Source organism: Colias philodice, chromosome 12, assembly GCF_061535455.1.
Source record: "Colias philodice isolate Cphi_HAF_F1 chromosome 12, ilColPhil1 Martin Lab GWU primary, whole genome shotgun sequence".
Classification (NCBI taxonomy): Eukaryota; Metazoa; Arthropoda; class Insecta; order Lepidoptera; family Pieridae; genus Colias; species Colias philodice.
Window position 1 is genome coordinate 6693248 of NC_143097.1, and position 23781 is coordinate 6717028.

At 32.2% G+C, this 23781-nt stretch overlaps 1 protein-coding gene across 1 annotated transcript; it reads right to left on the reverse strand.

Annotated features, from left to right (window-relative positions):
* Window positions 1–11312: 11312 nt before the first annotated feature.
* Window positions 11313–21993, reverse strand: LOC149484124 (sodium-coupled monocarboxylate transporter 2-like). The gene is made up of 10 exons (XM_089701659.1): window positions 21762–21993; window positions 19990–20114; window positions 19494–19646; window positions 18972–19191; window positions 17517–17787; window positions 17343–17431; window positions 17134–17242; window positions 16079–16240; window positions 14351–14532; window positions 11313–11628 (listed from the first exon to the last, which is right to left on the reverse strand). The coding sequence occupies exons 1-10, from the start codon at window positions 21977–21979 to the stop codon at window positions 11334–11336; spliced, it is 1824 nt and encodes a 607-aa protein (XP_089557785.1). The 5' UTR covers window positions 21980–21993; the 3' UTR covers window positions 11313–11333.
* Between the last annotated feature and the right edge of the window lie 1788 nt (window positions 21994–23781).

Here is a 23781-nt window from a genome sequence, read left to right on the forward strand (position 1 = left end):
TTCCTTCATACACACGCATGAACATACTCAGTACACGCACACATTTTCATTTTTTTAAATTTGCTTGGGTGGTTGCTTGTTGCGCGAGGCCCCTGCAAGAGCGAGGCCCCGGGCGATTGCCCCGTTCGCCACCCCCTAAGGCCGCCTCTGTATAGAGGAACAGCTTTAATATGTTGAGGTACAAAATTCTTAAGTTTTAATTTCAACTATAATTTCTTTTTAAAAATACTCGAACACTAAATAACGCTATTGTTGCGTTTTGGTCCTCGAATACGTAAGCAATCTAATATAATATTATCACGTTTATCAAGTGAAACGTAACGTTGAATTTTGAATAACTTATACATTAAATAATTAACCAAGTACATATTTAGGACGTAGGTATTAACAGAAAGGGCATAAAAGTTATGAAGACATTGTATCTTACACAGTCTTCATCCAAATCATTATTTAACTTTCCAATTTTCCGTCAACCCCTAACATTAATCAACATTAAAGTGTACCTTTCATTACCCATGTATTTATTTAGGAATTCTCTCGCAGGGCACGTTTAACATCATACAATTCGCTGTAACGTCCAGAATATTGTGCGTTCAGTTCCCGACAATGTATCGTTATAAAATTGTATATACATGGTGTTCAAAGCTACAAAGTACATAAAGGTAACAAGGGGAGGTGCGTGTTTGGAATTTGTAATGCGTTTCGCTTACACTAATGAATTTCATTAAGCGACAGCGTGACAAGCCATTTGGGTAACGCGGAACAAAAAGAGACGTCTTCATAAAACTTAAAATTGTATACTTAGTGAGGCCTTTTATGTTAAATTGACAAAGATTGAACAACCTGTATAGCTGCCAGGTTCCATATTTCCCTGTTTTTAAACGACTTTTAAATGAGTATACTTTTAGTTTGATTGGATTTTGAATGTTGCGCAAAATTGTCACTTGAAATTTTAAATTGAATTTTGGATAGTATTATGGTTTGAATTATATTGCATGAACCACATGAACAGGCCAATACCACAGATACAAAATCGTCGCATATCAAATAATTTCGAAACGATATGCGGCTCAGATTTCAGATACTTATAACAGAGAGTTAACAGAGATCAACGGTCATCAGCTTATACGTTTCCAGTGCTGGGACACGGACCTCCTATGAGGGTTCATTATAGCCTGTATCCATAGATATTAAATTTATTTAAATTTTAATTAAGTTTCTCAACATCTGTTGTTGTCTCATAAAATAGGTACTTACTTTTAGAGAAATACAGAACACGTACATAGCTAAGAATTTTCAGTAAATATTTTTACATTTTATTTATTTACATCTACAATACAACGAAAATAAAAAAGCTTCTTATCTGAATTTAGAATCACTTAGAAGTAAGCACATGAATTTTTTTAGCTTCTTTACTAATATTGTTATAAATATAACATTTATTCTAAATATAAAAGTTTATTGCTAAGAAACGATTTGCGAAGAAATGGTTTTTGTAACATCTTCGTACAGACGTATAGACTAAGTGACAGATTCGTACGAAAAAATAATATTCAGAAAAAGTTTATATTTTATTAACTTATGTTTTATTCAAATAAACGTCTACGGGGAGCTTACTAAATTATGAAAATCAATTCGATTTCTCCAAACTAAGTGAATTCGTGTTACTTACGTATTCAAAGCTTTTAGCGCTACTATTCGTTTAATAACATTTTGTGAAAGAGGCGGATAATATTATTGCAAAGGTAAGAAGACTGAAAGAAACTGAGCTAATTAATTTTCAATAGACTGCTAATTAGGAAGCTATGTACGATGTCTTAAAGGTCAAAAGTTAAACGGAGAACAGTTCGTTCTACGTTTACGTGTAAGAAATAGGAATGCTGATGTTTTTGAATAACGCTCAAAGTAAGTTAAAGTTAAGCTAAGTTCAATCTAAGGTTTTTTTTTATTTAATACATTATTAAGGAACTCTTCAAAAGTTATCCTATAAAGATATCACGTCTACCTTTGAATATTATTATTTGTAAAAACACCTCTAAAATTATATTCGATGTTGTCAGCAACTTTTTTTTAATCTAAAGCTATAAATTACATATCTTATGCTATCCCTATTTAAAATAAAACAGGTCTTCAGAAAGTAAAAAGATTAAACACAAGAAATGTTTCAGCTGTAATGTGTGTGATTTAAGTTGCATTTTATCTTACGGCCTGTAATTCTTTTTTTAAAGAGAGAAATATATCCAAAACAAATGTTTCATGTCCGGTCTATAATAATTTGTACCAGCAATTTGTGATTTATTGGTGACCTCATATGACCCAAGATAACCTTAATAATACAGGTAATAACGCCCAGCGGGAAGACTGTTTATTTACAGCCCCATTATCACATAAACACAGGATAACGGATAGGCATCTGATAACTAAAAATATCCACTACTAATACGTAAACAATTTTATTTTTCTTTCCTGAAAAGTTACAAAAACATACCGCTAAAACTCATATTAGTACCATATAATTTACCAAAGCGCTACTTAAAAACACCTTCGTAATTCTTTCTGGAAAATGGAATGAAAAAAATAAACAAAACTAATTTGGTTTATATTTTTATAAGATTGTACTTTCAAATACTCCCCTAATTCCGAAATTATTTTGTTAATATTTTTATTAGTATTCATCCTACATAATATCCAATATTAGAGTTAGTTCTATTTAAGCTTCATTTAATTCTAATACAAACCAATATCGAATATCATTTAAATTCATTCGCAAAATCGTATTAAACGATTATATCCCTTCTCCCGTTTCAAATAAAACGGAGAATGGCATTCCGCTTGCAGTTATGAGAATGATACTTTCATTGCCGTAAAATTTTATGTAAATAACCTGACCAATTTATACTGTCGACATGGTCAATTACTCTCTGAGGCACTTTAAAGCACCGTGGTGATATAAAACTTCACATTTAAAGCTTTCCTGTAATAGCCACTTTATCTTCGAAACTCGAAACAAAATGCGAACGTGAAAATTTTTAACATTTCTTCTCCCGAGACTAATTCAGTTTACTTTTTGTCCCAATTCCGAGTACAATTTACGTGCCTTTTACACCTTTCTGCTCATATCTAAGGTGGCAATTAAAAATAATTCCATTTTTTTGTTCGTTCTAGTACTTTCTTTTGTAGCGGTTTTTACAGTTTTTAATTACAATTTCAAAGGATAAATTCAGACTTTTTCATGGACTGTTCTTATACTACAGCACAGCATTTTTCAAATTTTTGGCATTTAACAAATAAAAAAAGTGATAACATTAATGATGAATTTAATGACAAAATGCCAAATCACAATTACGTTACCGCAATAAATGAATTATGCTTTGTATCAATAAATCCTGGCGTGTAACCTGCCACGTATTTGTAGAATTAAAATAGCGTGGCTTTTGTTTTGATTAAATTAAAACTATGTTGCAAATGAAACATTCCTATCAATACATATAATAAAATTCTAGAAAAGTGGTGTCTGTACAATGAAAATATGTAAAAAAAATTTAGCAGGGGTTATTACTAAATCGATCCCAAACCCAAAACTGTCGTTAAATTTTTTTTTTGTCTGTTTGTCTGTTTGTCCGTTTGTCTGTTTGTCTGTATGTTTGAACACGCTAATCTCAGAAACGGCTTATCCGATTTAAATGCGGTTTTCAAATGTCGGTTATTTTGGTAATCTTCATTTAACATTTAGTGTTTATTTCATGTCAATCGGTTTATAAATAAAAAAGTTATGACCATTTAAGTATTCACGGCGAACATTTGCTAAGGCATTCTATGTGTTGTGGTGCGGAAACGGAAAATGTATGACCGTGTATATCGCGGCGTAGGCGCAGTACGATCTTGCTCGTACGCAGGTCACGCAATATATTGTGCACGGCGGATACACAACGTATGTCTATCTCCGCTGAGTGAACGCCTTCGAACGCTGGTTCACGCTCACTCCCGACGCTTCTGCTAGCGTCCGTGGAAACGTACTATGCCGTCACAGCCCGTTTAGACGCGAGGTATTTATTTCGCGAGCAAAGCACGCGGGCTCTGCAATAACGTATATTACGAAACGTGGCGAAATAAAACTGCAGCAATTCTTCTTCAAGTAGCTTTCGAGGGCTGGTGATAGTCGCGTAAGTTACGTGTGCTCCGTACCGTTGACTCCCGAGAACTGATTTGCCTACGCTCGGCGTGGAGATTATATACCCGTTTAGCACGGAGAGCCCGTACGTTATGCTCAACCGTGCACCCGTTTTGTTATCAACCAGCCCTTTACTTGCTCGTAACTTTATTAATTTATAAATCTTAATTTCCAAATACAACAAGCTTTTTTCTAATACAACAAATTGCTTTCAATTTCGTACCCATAGTACACAATATCATATACATATTAAAATGTCATAAACCTCATATTGTTATACAATTCTACAATTTCAAGAGCATATTAATATAAACAAAACAACTAAAATACTATATTTACAATTAAACAATAACATTAATACGTTATACAAATCATCACCGAATAGGTGAGCGGTTTCAAATGATTATATGAGTGCAGCATATATTATAAAATTAAAACATAACGAGAGCGCTAAATTAAACAACATAATGCGTATCTAAATTACTCATATCTATAATTATAACAATTTTGACTTAGTTCTACTTTTCGCTAAACATATTTACAACGAAGCAACGTCGATCGCTAACACTATGGTACACTATTATACAGTGTACGATAAAACGTAAGTTATCTGTTATACGCTACGGTTATTTCTGGTGGTGGGGGTGGGGGTGAGGGGGTAAGCTGAGGTAGTAGGGGGGGAGGGGCAAATTAAAATTATGCTTATTTTTAGGTAAATTTTTATACATAAAATGTCCTTTAAATTATGTCGTATTACATATATTTTTAAGCCCCGACGCAAAAAGATGAGTGATAAGACGTGTTTGACCGCTATGTGTGTCTGTGTGTGTGTATCTGTTTGTTCCACCGTAGCTCGCTAACAGGTAATCCCACAGACATGTATCATACATGTCTGTGGGTAATCCGAATTAGATGCGGTTTTTTGTTAGGCAGCATATTTTCCGACGCTGGTTCTTAGATAAAGTGTATCAAAATCGGTTCATCCATTTATTATACCTACCTATAGGGGTAAAAGTGGGAATGAAAAAAATTAAAGTTGTCGAATCTAAGTCATATATATTAAACTAGATTTCCGCCCGCGGCTTCGCCCGCGTTTTCAAAGGAAAACCCGCATAGTTCCCGTTCCCGCGGAATTTCCGGGATAAAACCTATCCTATGTGTTAATCCAAGTTACCCTCTATATGTGTGCTAAATTTCATTGTAATCGGTTCAGTAGTTTTTACGTGAAAGAGTAACAAACATCCATACATCCATACATCCATAAATCCTTACAAGCTTTCGCCTTTATAATAGTATTAAGATTAAGATGAAAGTGAACGTTTTATCAAAATCGGTTCATCCATTTATTTGATAAAGGGGTAAAAGTAGGAATAAATAAATGAATTTTATCTGAGGAAAATTCGTATAAGTCAGGAAAATTTTTCCAAGTCTAGAAAATTTCCATACGCCAGGAAAAATTCTATACGTCGTGAAAATTTATACAGATGAGGAAAATTCGTATAAGTCAGGAAAATTTTTCTAAGTCCGGAAAATTTCCATACGCCAGGAAAATTTCTATACGCCAGGAAAATTTCTTTAAGTCGGGAAAATTTAAATAGATGAGGAAAATTCGTATAAGTCAGGAAAATTTTTCTAAGTCCTGAAAATTTCCATACGCCAGGAAAATTTCTATACGTCAGGAAAATTTCTATACGTCAGGAAAATTTATATAAGCCAGGAAAATTTTCTATAAGGTGGAAAAGGATAGGTTAGGTTAGGTTAGGTTAGGAAAATTTTTCTAAGTCCAGAAAATTTCCATACACCAGGAAAATTTCTATACGTCAGGAAAATTTATATAAGCCAGGAAAATTTCTATACGTCAGGAAAAATTTCTATAAGGTGGAAAAGGATAGGTTAGGTTAGGTTAGGTTAGGTTAGGAAAATTTTTGTAAGTCCGGAAAATTCCCATACGCCAGGAAAATTTCTATACGTCCGGGAAATTTATATAAGCCAGGAAAATTTCTATACGTCAGGAAAAATTTCTATAAGGTGGAAAAGGATAGGTTAGGTTAGGAAAATTTTTCAAAGTCCGGAAAATTTCCATACACCAGGAAAATTTCTATACGTCCGGAAAATTTATATAAGCAGGAAAATTTCTATACGTCAGGAAAAATTTCTATAAGGTGGAAAAGGATAGGTTAGGTTAGGTTAGGTTAGGAAAATTTTTCTAAGTCCGGAAAATGTCCATACACCAGGAAAATTTCTATACGTCAGGAAAATTTATATAAGCCAGGAAAATTACTATACGTCAGGAAAAATTTCTATAAGGTGGAAAAGGATAGGTTAGGTTAGGTTAGGTTAGGTTAGGTTAGGAAAATTTTTGTAAGTCCGGAAAATTCCCATACGCCAGGAAAATTTCTATACGTCCGGAAAATTTATATAAGCCAGGAAAATTTCTATACGTCAGGAAAAATTTCTATAAGGTGGAAAAGGATAGGTTAGGTAAGGTTAGGTTAGGTTAGGTTAGGAAAATTTTTCTAAGTCCGGAAAATTTCCATACACCAGGAAAATTTCTATACGTCAGGAAAATTTATATAAGCCAGGAAAATTTCTATACGTCAGGAAAAATTTCTATAAGGTGGAAAAGGATAGGTTAGGTTAGGTTAGGTTAGGTTAGGTTAGGTTAGGTAAGGTTAGGTTAGGTTAGGTTAGGATAGGTTAGGTTAGGTAAGGTTAGGTTAGGAAAATTTTTCGAAGTCCGGAAAATTTCCACACGCCAGGAAAATTTCTATACGTCCGGAAAATTTATATAAGCCAGGAAAATTTCTATACGTCAGGAAAATTTTCTATAAGGTGGAAAAGGATAGGTTAGGTTAGGTTAGGTTAGGAAAATTTTTCGAAGTCCGGAAAATTTCCATACGGCAGGAATATTTCTATACGTCAGGAAAATTTATATAAGCCAGGAAAATTTCCATACGTCAGGAAAAATTTCTATAAGGTGGAAAAGGATAGGTTAGGTTAGGTTAGGTTAGGTTAGGAAAATTTTTCTAAGTCCGGAAAATTTACTATTTTTCGATAATATATTACCCATGTTTTATACCTAACCTAACTAAGTAAATTTTCCGGACTTAGAAAAATTTTCCTAACCTAACCTAACCTAACCTAACCTAACCTAACCTAACCTATCCTTTTCCACCTTATAGAAATTTTTCCTGACGTATGGAAATTTTCCTGGCTTATATAAATTTTCCTGACGTATAGAAATATTCCTGGCGTATGGAAATTTTCCGGACTTCGAAAAATTTTCCTAACCTAACCTAACCTAACCTAACCTATCCTTTTCCACCTTATAGAAATTTTTCCTGACGTATAGAAATTTTCCTGGCTTATATATAAATTTTCCGGACGTATAGAAATTTTCCTAACCTAACCTAACCTAACCTAACCTATCCTTTTCCACCTTATATAAATTTTTCCTGACGTATAGAAATTTTCCTGGCTTATATAAATTTTCCTGACGTATAGAAATTTTCCTGGCGTATGGAAATTTTCCGGACTTAGAAAAATTTTCCTGACTTATACGAATTTTCCTCATCTGTTTAAATTTTCCCGACTTAAAGAAATTTTCCTGACGTATAGAAATTTTCCTGGCGTATGGAAATTTTCCGGACTTAGAAAAATTTTCCTGACTTATACGAATTTTCCTCATCTGTATAAATTTTCCCGACGTATAGAATTTTTCCTGGCTGGAAATTTTCCGGACTTGGAAAAATTTTCCTGACTTATACGAATTTTCCTCAGATAAAATTCATTTATTTATTCCTACTTTTACCCCTATATCAAATAAATGGATGAACCGATTTTGATAAAACGTTCACTTTCATCTTAATCTTAATACTATTATAAAGGCGAAAGTTTGTAAGGATTTATGGATGTATGGATGTATGGATGTTTGTTACTCTTTCACGTAAAAACTACTGAACCGATTACAATGAAATTTAGCACACATATAGAGGGTAACTTGGATTAACACATAGGATAGGTTTTATCCCGGAAATCCCACGGGAACGGGAACTATGCGGGTTTTCCTTTGAAAATGCGGGCGAAGCCGCGGGCGGAAATCTAGTTGATAAATATAATCCATGTTGATTTTAAAGAAGTAAATTTTTAAATATCATTTTTTTTTACAAAATTTCATATTTTACTAATAGATAGCTATTGTTATAGATGTATGCCTTCTGCCTTCATCATGAAATTTCTAAATGTTAAACTTGTTTCTTTTTTAAGTAAAACTTATTTCGTACTGCAATGTAAAGCATATATAGCATGTATTTATTATTTAATTAGCGCATATTTCGTCTAAAGTTCTAATTGACTATCAGAAGAAATCCTTGGGTTTTTAAGTAAAAAATAAGATTCTAATAGATGACATTTTGCAATATTATTGAACCTAAACCTTATTCATTACCTACACATAAATTAAATTTACACGAAAACACTCTGCTGAATAATATCTGCTCTTATTTCATCGAGTCATTTTAGTTACACTTAGTTACTTTTACTCAAACCTTTAACACATAGAGTATACGAAAGAGAGCGCTAAAAATTTTCACAAATAAGTTGTCTTGAATCGGTTCTTCCAAACCCACAAGACCTTCATTTAAATATACTGAAAACGATAGCGTTCACACAGTATTATCCCTCGAAGCTAAATCCTTTATCGCTGGATTCAAAATGGTCGTGACGTATGTGTCTCGCCGCTTCGATCCTGTAGCAGTATTGTCAAGTGCGTGCAAATTTGACACTAGCTAATTGGTGGAACGGGTGGAACGCTTGTAAGATGATCGTCTTCCGTCTATAGTTGATTGAGCTATGAAATACCTAGCATGTAGACATGAAAGTCATAAGTAGATACATTCGTAGGACAAACACGTTAAGAAGATACATTCGTAGTCTACAAAAGATTTTGACTTGTTGTTTGTAGAGGGTAAAATTCGGATTTAAACAATATTATGAGTACATTATTAAATTATATTAGATATCATTTCTACTTTTTCGTAGAATTAATACTTAATTCAAACCCTTAAACCACAAACTTCTTAGTATAAAAATCTAATCCTACGACTTGAGTCATAGAATTTAACTCCACGTTGTGAAGGCGATAAACTGAAAACATAATATTTAGATTTTTTGTACCTTGTTGAAAGCTGTAGAATTAATGTAGAGATTACTTTAAAGAGCAGTAAAGAATTTCAATGTTACAGGTACGTAAAAATAGTATCATCGTCAAAGATAAATACATCCAGCTTCCAGTACGGCAAAAGAAAATAGAATAAAATCATACTCCATTATTCAGGATAACATTATCTCTCAAAACAATATGTACAAGACATTATTGTTTTGATAGAAGGTGTCTTACCTTTACAAGCAGCGAAGATAACGCGAAAAAATTTGAACGTTTGATGTAGTTCAACAGACTATAATATAAAGAAAACATCAGACAGCGTTTCGCCGAAAGACAGTCTTATCGGTTGAATATTAAAAGGCTTTATCACAGAAAATAATAAAGCCTGACATACAAGAAAAAGTACTCTAATCCGCACCTATGTTATCGTATCGACTTAAAATACGTATGAAAAAGGGCTAAAATCGCGTAGAAACGTTTAAATTATACGACGTTTTCAATCTAGACCCAAAAACACTCGAGACAGTAGGCTGCGGTCTAGGAATTAATGTGCCGTGTCTAAAACCTAGCACGCACTCGTGGACGTTTGCCTTTGTCTAATAGTCTCGTCTGACGGAGTCCTGGTTTCCTTTCTGGAAATAAAAGATTACGAAAACGCTTGCCAAAATCTCCGCAAACTATTGTACGACGTGAATAACAAAAGACCATTATTACTAAGAGACGTTATACCTAACAAGAGCCGAGCGTTTCAAAAAGTATTATCTTAATGAAAGTAATTACTTTTTAGTATTTAAAACAAAATGTGAAATATTACGAACAAAAATTTTATAAATTAGATATGATGTTATTTCTTGTACCTACACTTAAATAATGATTTTTAATGACCATTAAAATTTAAAGCTATGTTATAGGTAAGATAAAATGAGGTTGGAACGATTGAGACGAAGAAGTAAAAGTTAAAGGCTAATTATCCCTTTTTCAATAATTATGAAATTAATAAAATTAATTTTATCTCCTGACAATATTATAAGAGACCGCACATCTCAAATTTGAAAATGATCAAAGCCAGTACATCCATTATGCAAAGCCGTCGGCTTTAGCCACGTAATTTATTCTTTCTGCATTTATTTGCCAAGTCCATCAATTTTCATCACTTATGTATGAAGATTAGCGTTGATAAGATGAAAGCGGGGAAAAAATGACGAATGGGAATGTTTATGAGGACAGAATTCGGGTCAGGTAAACGACTTAATGACACGCAATATATCATCGTTGCGTCATGAATAATGGAAGATGACGGTAGAAATTTGCTGTGGGCATCGAGCTGTGAAATCGCATTCATTTTATAAGCTCCGATTCGTTGGCTTTATTGGAACAGTAAATTTGTGAAAATTCCAAATTTTCGAATATAACAAATGGTTTTGATTCGGTTATCATTCAGTGTTTCTTTTCATTGTTCTGCTTGGTGAGTGGAACGTGAATGAAGAAATTTCTATTATTTAGCGATAGTCCCCTAAATAATAGACATTCCTTAGGTTTATTTTTAGATGATTGCCGGACAAAATTGGGATTGAGTGATGTTTTATTATATTACACTGAAATAGAGATACAACGTTTATAGTCCCTTTAATAGACGGGTATATTTTGTCAAGAGAAATATCGATACGCTAGGATTACTTTTGGGATAATATTTGAGATGGGATCAGTAAAGAAAATAATTTTGTGGCTACTACGTAGACACCTTGTAAAGTGTAAACATTGTCATTACAACTCGAAGGACAATGTTTTTTATAGTCTTAATCCTCTAAATATCTGAACTAATATTATAAAGAGAAAACATTTTTGTTTATGTGCGTATGTTTGTCATGATTTCACACAAAACAGCTGGATCGATTTGAAAACTTCTTTCACCGCTCACCGCAGAAAGCTACGTATTTCCTTTTATTGACGGGTGGCTATTATAAAATAAAACGCCACTTAAAAAAGAATCATTTATTACTACCTATCAATAACCTCCTTCAAATGTTTCAGAGCTTCGTCCAGTGCCATGTAGACTTCCTGTGAATTCGGCGCTCTAAGTTCCATCGACTCTGACGTGCTCCTGTCAGGCAGTTTGTGAAGGAAACTCTGTGTAAGAGGGCAGAATACGTCTGGGTTCATGGATTCTGTTTTGGACTTGGTGAGATAGCTCATGGGGATGCCTATGAGGAGTACGGTGATGGCTCCCGCGAACGGACAGTACGTGAAGGAAATTCGGAAGAGAGACTGCAGCGGCTTTGTTGGCATTTGCGTTCTGTAAAGAGGAAATATGATTATTTATTACTTACATTTGCATTTTAATATCCAATTGTGGAAGATCTATATATTTCTCCAAAAAAAGTTCGTTGAGTTTAACAGTAATGAAATAAATTATTATCGAATATTAAATCGTTTTTTTCTTGTTATAATCCTGAATTTATCACGTTGAAATTATTTACGTCACTATTACAGATAATATAATACCTAGGTAACTAGAATTCTCTTTCAGACACTAAAGAAAACTATACAAAAGAACTTTACAAATCTATCCTAAAGCTCAGATTGTTATATTGCATTCAATAAGTTATCACAGATCACACATAAAATAACTGCGTCTGTTATAACTATAATATGTTTCATTTAGAAACCGTTCTAAAATATTAAAAGGGTTAAAAGATTCTATAAGCGCTGTCCCCAGTGAGACATTGGATAGGCGTATTTACTCGTTCATAATACTCAATCCCGTATTGATTTTTGCGCTGCCGGATGAAAGTTTTAGTACCTATTTAAAGGCTCATACCAATTCATAATATAATATGATATGTTCGAGCACATGGCGCAAAGCTATATTGAAAATGCACTCAACGTTCAGAATATAAATCACAAATAGACATTAAAGTCCAAATGAACAAGAGATCGAAGGAAAATTTGTAAGAAAAAGTCATAAAACTGTTCGAATCCCGTTATAGTAATGTTGAGGAAGTTTTTAAAAGAGGAATAAAAGTGCGCTTCCAACCGATATTAAAGTTAGCAAGCTATGATTAAAACTTTGGATGGCTGATTTCTTAAGAAAATTATCATTGTTAGATAAAATACAATCAAGTAGAATCTCTTATCATATTATGGAAAGTCTTTTACCATGATTATAAAAATGTATATCCATTTATAGTGATATTCTATGATAGATTGATTTTAATTTAATCTGTTTCATCATTAAAACGAATCAAATCTTCACACTAAAAACATTTTAAACCAAAAAGAACATACAATATACAAAAATTGAAGTTTAAAATAAAACTTATTGCAAACGTTAATTAATTACTCTCCTTTCTAAGTAAATAATCCTAGTTATTTTAATTAACAATTTCATTAGAGTTTATTAGAGATATTTTAGCAAAACTACCATTACACAAAATTAAAATAAAACGCACGTAGAGTGTAACGACATTTTCTAAGCACTTAAAAGTGCAAACGAACAAATTAGCCCCTGAATAAAGTTCAACCCTGTAACTTTAAAAGCTAAGTGGTGCGGTTATGTTAGCCGTGGACACTTAGTCTTTGTGAAATCGACATTAAATTTAGTTCAAAGACATCTGTTACAACTTTAACTTAACCCTAACTTAAATCTTGTCATAAGTTTGGCTAATTAATTGGATCCATGCAGTGTGGTGTACCACAATGTTCCTATAATTGAAGTTGTTATACATACATACATCTACATAGATATATATTATAATATGATTGTTTATAATATATAATCAATTATAAACAATAAACAATAAACAATTCATATTATAAATACGAAAGTAACTCTGTCTGTCTGTCTGTTACTCAATCACGCCTAAACTACTGAACCAATTTTCATGAAATTTGGTGTGGAGATATTTTGATACCCGAGAAAGGACATAGGCTACTTTTTATCCCGGGAAAATGACGCAGTCACGGAAATCCCACGGGAATGGGAACTATGCGGGTTTTTCTTTGACTGCGCGTGCGAAGCCGCGGGCGGAAATCTAGTTGATTATATATTTTGAACCTACTCGTATATACAATATACATACATCTACTTATACATAGATACATAATAAAGTTGATGGAGTACAAATAACATATTCTATAGCATAAATAGGTATACCATAATTGTTTTAACTTCGTTTAGAAATTTTACTCGAAACGAATGTCACAAAATCTACAAGAAAACAATACCAAATAATTTGTATGGTATTTGTGAAGGTCACATGTAAATGACTACAGATTTGTCCAATTATATTTGTTCTCGAATTTCAAGCCAAATTAAACTAGTAGCTAACCACTTTGAAATGGTAATTTATGAATAATTTTACACTATTTCCACAATTGAATGGATCATTAAACATGCGAAACGTATTTACATCCGAACACCTAATTTATCGCTACAATTGCCGCAATTCTGCTATTAGACTAGGAGAAAATTATTTTGAACTAGTTACATGTAGGTTCTATAATATGTACATGTGTATATTACGTGTACTGTAATATGTACATGTGTATAGAAATGTCTATTTATATATATTTTAGTAATTGAATACCTAGAACAAGATATAAAGGTAAATTGCCAAACCAAGTATATAAAGGTACATAGGTTCGAGAGCTGTGAAATATTAATCTAGAAAGGTCTACAAACCTAAGTTCCCTAGTTACAACTTACAATACAAGTACCTAGGTAAAGTATAAATAGTAAATACATCTTCAATCGTGAACCCTTAATATAGTTTTCAATAAAATAATCTAAATATCTAATGTAAGTTAGTTCCTAATTTAGGTTAAAACTTAAAAGCTTTATACGGTACTAAAGCATTTTTATAACGTCAAGTTTCCATGCCTCCAAACTCGTCATATTAAGAACATGCCTGTATATTTTTTTTTTGTAATAATCAAACATTGCAATTTTTCATACAGCAATTATTTATTATTATGTAGTCAGAAATAAAATTAATTTAAACAAAATTTATACTTACGCTGCACTATACGCAGTTGTAGTCACATTCACCAAAACATGCGTGAAGTTGGCTTTTCCACAGCCTGAAGTTAGCAACGGTTTCCTCTGGAAGGTCAATGCCCCCGTAGCCAACGCGTTTTCAGCTCCTATGAGTAGCCACCCGCATAGAAGTAGGCTTAAGAGGCATCCGCTTAGAGCTCCCTGAAAGGAAAAGAAATACTTGCTAGGTTTTGTAAATCACACAGCTTCGTGGGTCTTTTGTTATTAAGTGTGAATTTTTGTGTACGTTTTTCTGTAGGTAAATAACAATCGTTGTCATTAATATTATTCATAAAATCTGTATAATACTCACTTGATACTCATTAGGTACTAAATGAAACGGTTAAATACAAACAAATCTATTTATAAAAGACTATTGGTAACAAATAACACACTGCATAGACAGTTAAAGATAAAATAGGATTGTTTATTAAGACAGGGAAAATATAGAAAATTAGTGCATTCAAAGCACATTCAAAGATTTAAAAAAAATTCTTAGGTACCACACCTGGATATCGAACCTACTAAAATCTGTTCAAATTTTAGTAGGTTTACCATTAATTGCACGCCTCTTAAGCGAAGCGTTGAGGTGGGTACTACTGTCACTTCGCGCAAAACATCTGATTTTTCAAACTTAAAATGTCTTTATGTATCATACATTGCACTTGTAAGATAATACATACACACACATATTAAGAAAAAACACTATTTTTAACGTTCATGATATTTTTGATGTCATTTTTGTTATTTAAACTAGTTAAAAAACAGTTTAAAAAAGTTCTGTCTTGGACGTCCGTGTGTCTGTATGTGCGGATCCTTTTTCTTGTTAACACGATAGCGACCGAAATACTTTACTAATCGAGTCTTTTTTTTTCTCTTACGCTTGAGTATGCTCAGGAATAGAACCCTTTCATTTTTCAGGGTCTGATTCGATGTGGTTTAATTGTTATTAAATAAACAAAAATAATAATTAATAAATATTTATTAAAAAAAAATTATGAGGCGTGCACTTTTGGATTTTCCAAATTATTTTGAAATTATACTTGATAAATTTACTATTGGTATTAATGAAAATTTACCCACTAAATAATATTTGACTATTCAAAATTTAACCGGGTTTTATTTAAATTGAAAAAAGTTTAACAGACATACTTTTATTCAAACGCCATCTAGTGTGCCACTTAAGATCTATATGATTGATGTCCTCGCCATCTGTGATTTATTAGACACACCACGATAAAACTTAGCTATGCAGTAGTAGTAGTAGCAGCATATTAATTTTTCTTAAATAACATAGATGTCACTTTTAGCAATTTAAGATAAAATACAATAATATTAAAATTAATTATTGCCAATAAAAAACGTAGTAACTAGAACTAGTATCAGTCTAATAAATTTAAAGAAATATTTTTATATTCTATTATTTAAACAATTCTAGGAAGACATTTTGCGAATTCTTAAAAAAATAACGATCGTAATTATTATTTAAGTACCCTACTAAAAACATAATATATACATCGTAGACATGTCGTAGACCGTACAACATCTATCTTGTTTCACATAATCTAGGTAAATAAAATTGTAGCGTTATAATTAAGACATTAGGTATTATCGGGTAATAATGAAAATTGTTGACACAATCGTCCCTGAATTTATTCATGCATGCATGCAACATATAACATGGACTCTAATACCAATCTATACTTACAGAACAATTGGCCCTTGAAGACACAATTCCCAATGTGAAGAGACCTAGCAGAGTTCCAGCAGTGACTCCTGTCACACCTGAAGCCACATGCTGCAGTCTATCCAATTCTTTAGCGGTCCATACAACACCGGCGCAATACAATCCTACTACTAGACAGAGAAGCTGAAAGAATTATGTAATAATTGAAATATGTACTTACTAAATGTACTTACATCTTAGAATTATGTTACTCGTGATTGGAAGAATTAAAAATGTATGGTGATAGTTTAAATAGTGATCACGTTTGTTGGTGATTTTCGTTACGGTTTTTTTTTTTGTAAAAGATGTGTACATCTACTTTTTCTATCCAAATCTACTAACTTACGAGTTAGTTGGAATAGCCTGTAGTTTTGAAATATTTTATTTAAAACGACAATATTTCCAGCAGAAATAGGTACAGTAGGACACAAAAGGCTTTATTTAGTACGGACATGGAAGAAACAGCGTGGAATTTAAGGATTTTTTTGCCATTTTATTTTGTTTTTATACCAAAAAATTTTCAAGTAACTACCTATTGAATTATACTACACTACATCTCGAGTTAATAAAAGTAATAAGTACAAAAACCCATGCAATATTGCCCACATGATAATATTATGACACATAGACATTTAATTAGAACAATCCAATCACAATAATAAAGATAAAACAATCTTCCTACTTCTCTCACAGAAATGAGCAAAACCATAAAGCAATCAGTTCAAGATTTTATTGTGCCTAGAATGATACTGCTAATCCGTACGTACAGTTGACGTCAATAGTGCTAAAATAAATATTTCAACTAAATGTTTGACAATAACAATTGTATGTTGTTACTTGTTTATCCAATTTCATTTCCTTATGAGAATTAACTACTCGTGGATACTTTGGCAAAATTATTGAGTATAAATTTTCATCCGCTAATTAAGATCTCAAGTCTATCCAGTTAAAATTTTTTAATGTTCATATTATTATGTATGTTATACCCATAGATATACCTATGAGGATATTGCTCTACCAGGATAATGTTACCTTACCTTCATAATTTTGCAGCAGGCCAATTCACTCGTACTCTGTGGCATCCATGGTCTAATGAATTCTTCGAATAACACTCCCGATATTGAATTAATTATTGACGCTATACATCTGAAAGTAGATAATACAAAATTATGCATATACATGTACACAACGCCATTTTTGTTTTTGTTAAGAAAAGGAAGAAAACTAAAACATTTGATAAACTCACCCAGTTGTCGCACTAAATATCGAAATAATAAAGATACCACAAATACCAGGAAACATTGTGGCCAAATTATTAAGAAAGTGTGGTACTAGCTGCAACAAACGAATAAATTATTCTTCAAAAATTAAATTTTATCCCTCAATTCATAAATTAGTGTCGATGTTCATAATTACTCACTTGCTCGTGTTTTTTAATCTGTCCTGTTAACAATGGATCACATCCAGCAAACCAAGCGTATAGCGTAAGTCCCAGAAAACACGACAATAATTTCATCAAAATTACTCCGACGCAAGAAATTGCTAAGCAAACTCTGGCTTTGCATATTGTCGATACTGCTAGAAGCTTCTGCAAGGAAGACTGACTTAGAGCCACCTTCCATAGCCAGTTTGTACTGAGAGCTAATGTGACAACGAAGAATGACGTGTGATGAGCCAGTTCAGGATCTGGACTGAAAAAGGAAAAATTGATTGCTTTCCACATAATATTATAGTATACAAAATCCTACTGCAAACATAGTAGTAGGGGAGCCCAGGATGCTAAATGTGGATTTACTCGAGCGTCACGGGAACCTATTAGAATTGGTAGATTAGACCATAGCGAGAAAAAAAGGTCCTATAATGTTTTCACTTTTAGCGGTGGGGAAGGGTTTTTTGATTTTTTTTAATTTAAAAAAGAAAAAAATTGGCTTGGAAATACTCAAGCGCGTTAGATATTGATATTTTGCATGCTCCAGGACGTCACTGAAAAAAAGTATACGTTAATCTGACGATTTAAGTGGCGATTTAATCGCTATGAAGAAAGGGTAAAAAATTAAAGTAATATTATTCGAGCGCGTCAGATTAATATATGGGGGGGTTAATTACAATATAAGAAGTCCCCATTTCGCTAATCTGACGATTCGAGCTCAACCTTAGGGAATTATGGATTATTCAAATTTTCCAGCGGGGCCCCTGAGCGCACCCACCAACCATAACTGCTCATATTGACTAGAGGTACTAATGAATAGCTAAGGTACCGTCCCTTATAGTAATCTGACGCGCTCGAGTAAATCCCAAAATCCCCTCTTGGGCTCCCCTACTATAGTAAGTGCTTAATATTATAACCGTGAATGTTTTGGGAGTTGGATGGATGTTTGTTCCTATTTTAGTGAAATAAGTCTGACGAGATAGAGGAGGATTGTCCTGAGTAGTATGAGGTTCAATTTTAACCGTTAATGAAATACTCGCGCTCCTTTAAAATAATTTAGATTATAGATATTGAGGCACATAGTATTTTAATAAAAAGGGCATCGCTTATCAAGCGATGACAGCATACTCGTAATTTATATCATGTTAATTTTGTAAAGACCAAGTAAATAAAAGTTAAGCTTACAAATACTCTATCTAAGATTATCAATGTTTTCATATTACGAATGTTTATGCAACAAAGGTTATTGTACTTTATGACATTTCTTCTATTACCTACGTACTTTTCTTGGTCCTAAAGATACATTTAATTGCTTCTTGAAATCGTAATTTATACTCTTATCGTTAAATAATTTGAAGAATCATTCCTCAAAAGAAGTTACTGTGGCTGTTTTGCTGCTAAAGAAAACTAAATGATCTGATCAATTTCATGTCCAAAAATACTTACTCATACAAAACCAGACGACCTCCATGGTCTGCGATCTCCCACATCTTCTTGAAGCCCATTGGCAAGAGTGCCAGACCGCTTGGCAAGGCTGTGCCAGCTAATGCCAGAAACGTTGTAACTATACCAATACTAATGACTGCTCTTAAACCCGCCATTGCTATTAATGTAGAACATGCAACACATGTGACTGCAGTTATTTTGCTTGCGAGAGGATTTGTGACTGCAAAAATTATTACGTTCTTGACTAAGTTTCGTTATAAAGTTATTGGATCTTTGGATAATAATTTACATTTAAGGATTACCAGTCCCCAAATAAAATGTCATAAATATTCCCAATGTGGAAAAATTACAGAGCTTTATAGCTATATGGTCTTCTATAGCAATTTCCCACACTAAACATAAAATATGTTCATGCAAACCTCATTTTAATTCACAATTCACAAACAAAAACAAATAGGTAAGTAAGTACATTAATGTGTGAGAATATTTCTAAATATGATTTAGTATTCTTATATTTCTTACCTAGTCTAAATGCCATAAGTGGTACATAAGGTACGATTGGTAACAGCATCAATTTGCTGATGACAAATAAAACGGCAGCTATCGTTCGTGTGTGCGTTGAAAATCGTATTTCTAAATATTCGAAACTTGACGACAGCTGTAATTTGTGGAACACTGAAATAAGAAAATTTATTTAATATGACTGATCTAATTTTTATAAAAAAATATCTAATCTTATCTGATGAAATGGTACATATAGTAGTTGTATTAGGCAAAAGGGGTTGTTTCCAAGCCTCGCAGGATTAAAGCCACATTCACAATGCAATTTTTTTGGACAAATCCAACATGCAAAATATACGAGACGTAAAAATATGAACGTGTTTACAATTAGTACTTAATTCAAACTAACAAATTAGGTAATCAACACAAAAAGACTGATTGATATACACCTCAATCATAATACATTATATCATAATAATTTACGTTGCGATAGAGCTACAACGTGCAAAATGTTTACCTGGCAAATAGATGACAGCTGTTAAGAGGGTGACGATGATAAGTGATAATGCAGACGCCCAGTACTGTGTGCCGCGCAAATATATCTCTACAGGCACGCCGAGTAATGTTATACTCGTTAAATGACTGCAAATAATATGTAAAAATATATGTGTTAAATGGAAAAAAAATATAAAAAAATATGTACATGATATTTTGTCGCTGACTGTACACGTTCCTTTCATTAGATAAGTAAATGCGGGTAGGTAATAATTATTATTGGGTGGTGTTTTTAAATTTTGATTCGTTTTATTTCACAAATAATAATTCAGTTAAAAACTATTTTTATCTACATCTGTACACTGTATCTTCTAATTCATTTTATGCTTTTAATAATTTGCTAACTTTATCTCAAAATTCTGAGTAATTGTTTAATGAGATTTAAGATTCATGCTATATTCGTTTATTTGCTTTCAACATTCATAGTTCACACCTTAGATTACAAAATAAAAGACAGATGGAGCGTTGCCGAACTAAACCGAATAATTTATCGTCATTTCCATAAAGCTATGTGTGCTGTCATTTCGCCGTTGCACTGTACGTACACGGTGCTTCTGTGTGCGTGTTATGTTACCAGTTAATGAAAAATTTCCCAAATTTTTGCCCGACTACGGAAGAAAGAGGGTTATGTTTTTCGAGTGTAGGTATGTATGTATAATATTTCTTTGATTCGCCCTGCAGTATAAACTGTTGGATCGATTTTGAGTTGTGACTTGTGAGGTGTCATTGGCAATTATCTGAATTATGAAGGTAGCTGTGGTGGTAGTGACGTAGGCTACATAAATTATTAGCAGTCATGTTTTAATTTTTATTTTAATATAAATTCGGGTTTTTGATATTATTTTATAATATTGTAAAAATTATTTTATCACCTATCTAGTATCTACTAAAGTTATACATGGACAAAATAATTTTATTCAATTTTTATTAAATAAATTACATTAAATTTATTAAATAAATTACATTAAATTTATTAAATAAATTACATTAAAAAAAGTTTTTATTTTTCAAAACATATGAATGCGAATAGCGGTAGTTTTTAGTCGAGAATGCGGGACATTTTATTTTCATCATATCCATCATGTGTTCACATGAATTAAATCGCAAGCGAAAACGACGCTTTTTATAAAAGTAACAAAAAAATGTATAATGCTTTTTAAAATAATCTAATAATGACCATGAACTTTTATTGCACTATACAAATAATCACATTCACGAGACACGATCGAAAAATCCAACAGCACTACCCCGAATATCTTTTAACCATTTTACCCCTAAAAATGGCAAATTCATTTTCAAAATACTGGCAGCATACGTTGAAGTTTTGAATTCCTTCGTATTTGTAAAATTATTATTTGTATACAAAATTAAATAAGCCAAATAATCTACAGAAAATCTGTAAAACGATGTTTTATCTTTTTGTTTGTTTTCGGGAACAAGTTTTACAGCGTTTTAATATCACAAGACAGCATTTTTTTACTAAAATATCAAACCCCTTTTGACGTATTGCATGACACTAGAATCGCTATAGCACTAGCGGAGGAACGTATTCGTTTTTGATTTCGTATTTTCTTTGACAAGGACGATGAATGATTGACATGCTCCATCTGTATTTTATTTTGTAATCTAAGGTTCACACATGTTCACACATTCAATTCATTAGTAGCGTTGAACTGATTGTGGTATGAAAAATTATTTAGTACATACTACGTAAATTGCAAAACATTTACTTACCTAGCAATAAGAGCCAAAGACACAGACACAGTGGACATATTTTTCCCGCCAAAAACAAACCCGGACACAGTATTGTATTTATTATTAACGAACACGAAATAAAATATAATTCCTATAATCACACCCAAGGTTATTCCAAACAAGCAATATTCGGCCACATTAAAATAAATAGGTGAAATCGGAATTGTGAAGTTCCTCATTTTTGCAGAGAGCGCCATAATTATAAAGTACTTTCTTCATTAACGGTTTTGTTGATAATAGCCTGATATCAAAGCTATCCTAACAGCGGTACAAAAAGATAAATTTACAGATAAAATGGGATCTTTCAATCTATTCGCAAACATAATTAATTGGATTTGCTGAGGTATCGTCGACCTGGCTAAATGTTTGCGTTATTACAATTTTGGAATGAGAAGTATTAAACGCATGAACACTTTAACATTTTTAATGATATTTTAACTATTTTTAAGTACATTATAATAGTTAAAAGTACTTTATATTATTGGATAGGTTCTTTTCAAGTTGCAGGTCTCAGAAAATAATCTTTAATTGCATCCTACACATTTTTTTTGTTAATTAAACATGTATGTTTAAGTATGATTAATCTATTTACAAATTATTACGTACAGTAATATACAAATAACATTTGTAAATATAGACTTTAGTGTGTTGAATGTTCAAACAATTTGTGTGAAACGTGCCACATTGAGGAAAAGGGCACGAAGGACGAGGGACTGACTCAACTTAGTGTTAGGAGAAAAGTTTTCTTGACATTGAATCTATATTTTGTATCTAAGTACTTACTTAAAATTATTTTAATCTGCGTGCAGCGTCATTCTGGACGGTTATTATTAAAATGCCTCTTGTGATTTTTCTTAGTCATCGAAAAAAAATCATCAAAATCAGTTCATCCAGTTTAAAGTAGTCATCGCTTTTAGATTCGGTTGAAAATAAAACTCAAGAACAGTAATTCATTACAAATGAACTAAATAAAATACGAACATGGAAGTCTGTTACATACAAACATACAATTTTTAATTTTTTGTAATGCATAGCCCTCTGTTGAATTTTATTCAAACTACGACAAATTTATGTCATCCAAATTCGAATTCATTCTTTACCACTTAATAATATACACTCACATACTCTTACATTATAGTGTGTACTTTAGGAGCATAGATGGCGCTGAAATTAATTTCATATTCTAATTTAATCCCAATTTTAAACCACATTTCGAATACTGTTTTTCCTTATGCAAATTAATAAATATAAATATATAATTATGTGATATATAACATTTTATACAGAAAATTAGGTAAGTAGGTATATAATAACAAAGTTGAAACAATTTGTCCGTCCTTGGAGAATGAAGAAAATACCTACATTTTCATGTTTTCTAAAGGTAGACAATATTTTAGTTAGGGGAAAGGAGTTATATTATTATGGATGGCGGTTCGCTTTTACCGACATTAGAATATTATGCTCACACCTGGCCCCAAAACGTTCGTAAATATACTTTTTCCGTTTATTTGCATGTGTGTAATAATATGTAGGTACGTACCTACACGATGGATGCTTATAGTAAAAACTAAAAATATTCTATTTGTCACGTTTTGATGTACATTATTAGTGTATAACGATGCTTTTAAAACATTAGGTATCTGCATGCTGTTAAAAGAGTGAGCAAAAATATCTAATTTGAGATAAGTAATTTAAGATAACGGCACTGAAAAAATGGTTTGCATACATAGGTAACTAACGTAATTACGTAAACAAATTGATTTGCATTTCATCTTTTGATTATAATGATGACATAATATTATGTGAGTTTTCTCTAATGACATGGAATAATTAGGTACCTACCTATAACCTAGGTACCTATCTACGAACATTGTGGAAAAATTTTAAACCCTCTATTCGAAATAATATACCTAATATTAATAATTGGTAATAGAGCAGCATCCTAATAAATTAATTTAATTTTTGTCTTTTAAGAGTGTCTATGTGAGAATATTTGGTA

Excerpts from the sequence above, each read along its gene's own strand:
- LOC149484124 (XM_089701659.1), bottom strand. The coding sequence starts at position 21,979 with ATGGCGCTCTCTGCAAAAATGAGGAACTTCACAATTCCGATTTCACCT. Across the intron at positions 20,115-21,761 it reads TCTTTGGCTCTTATTGCTAG|TCATTTAACGAGTATAACAT; the intron begins GTAAGTAAATGT and ends TATTATTTGCAG. Across the intron at positions 17,243-17,342 it reads ATATTTAGTGCGACAACTGG|ATGTATAGCGTCAATAATTA; the intron begins GTGAGTTTATCA and ends ATCTACTTTCAG.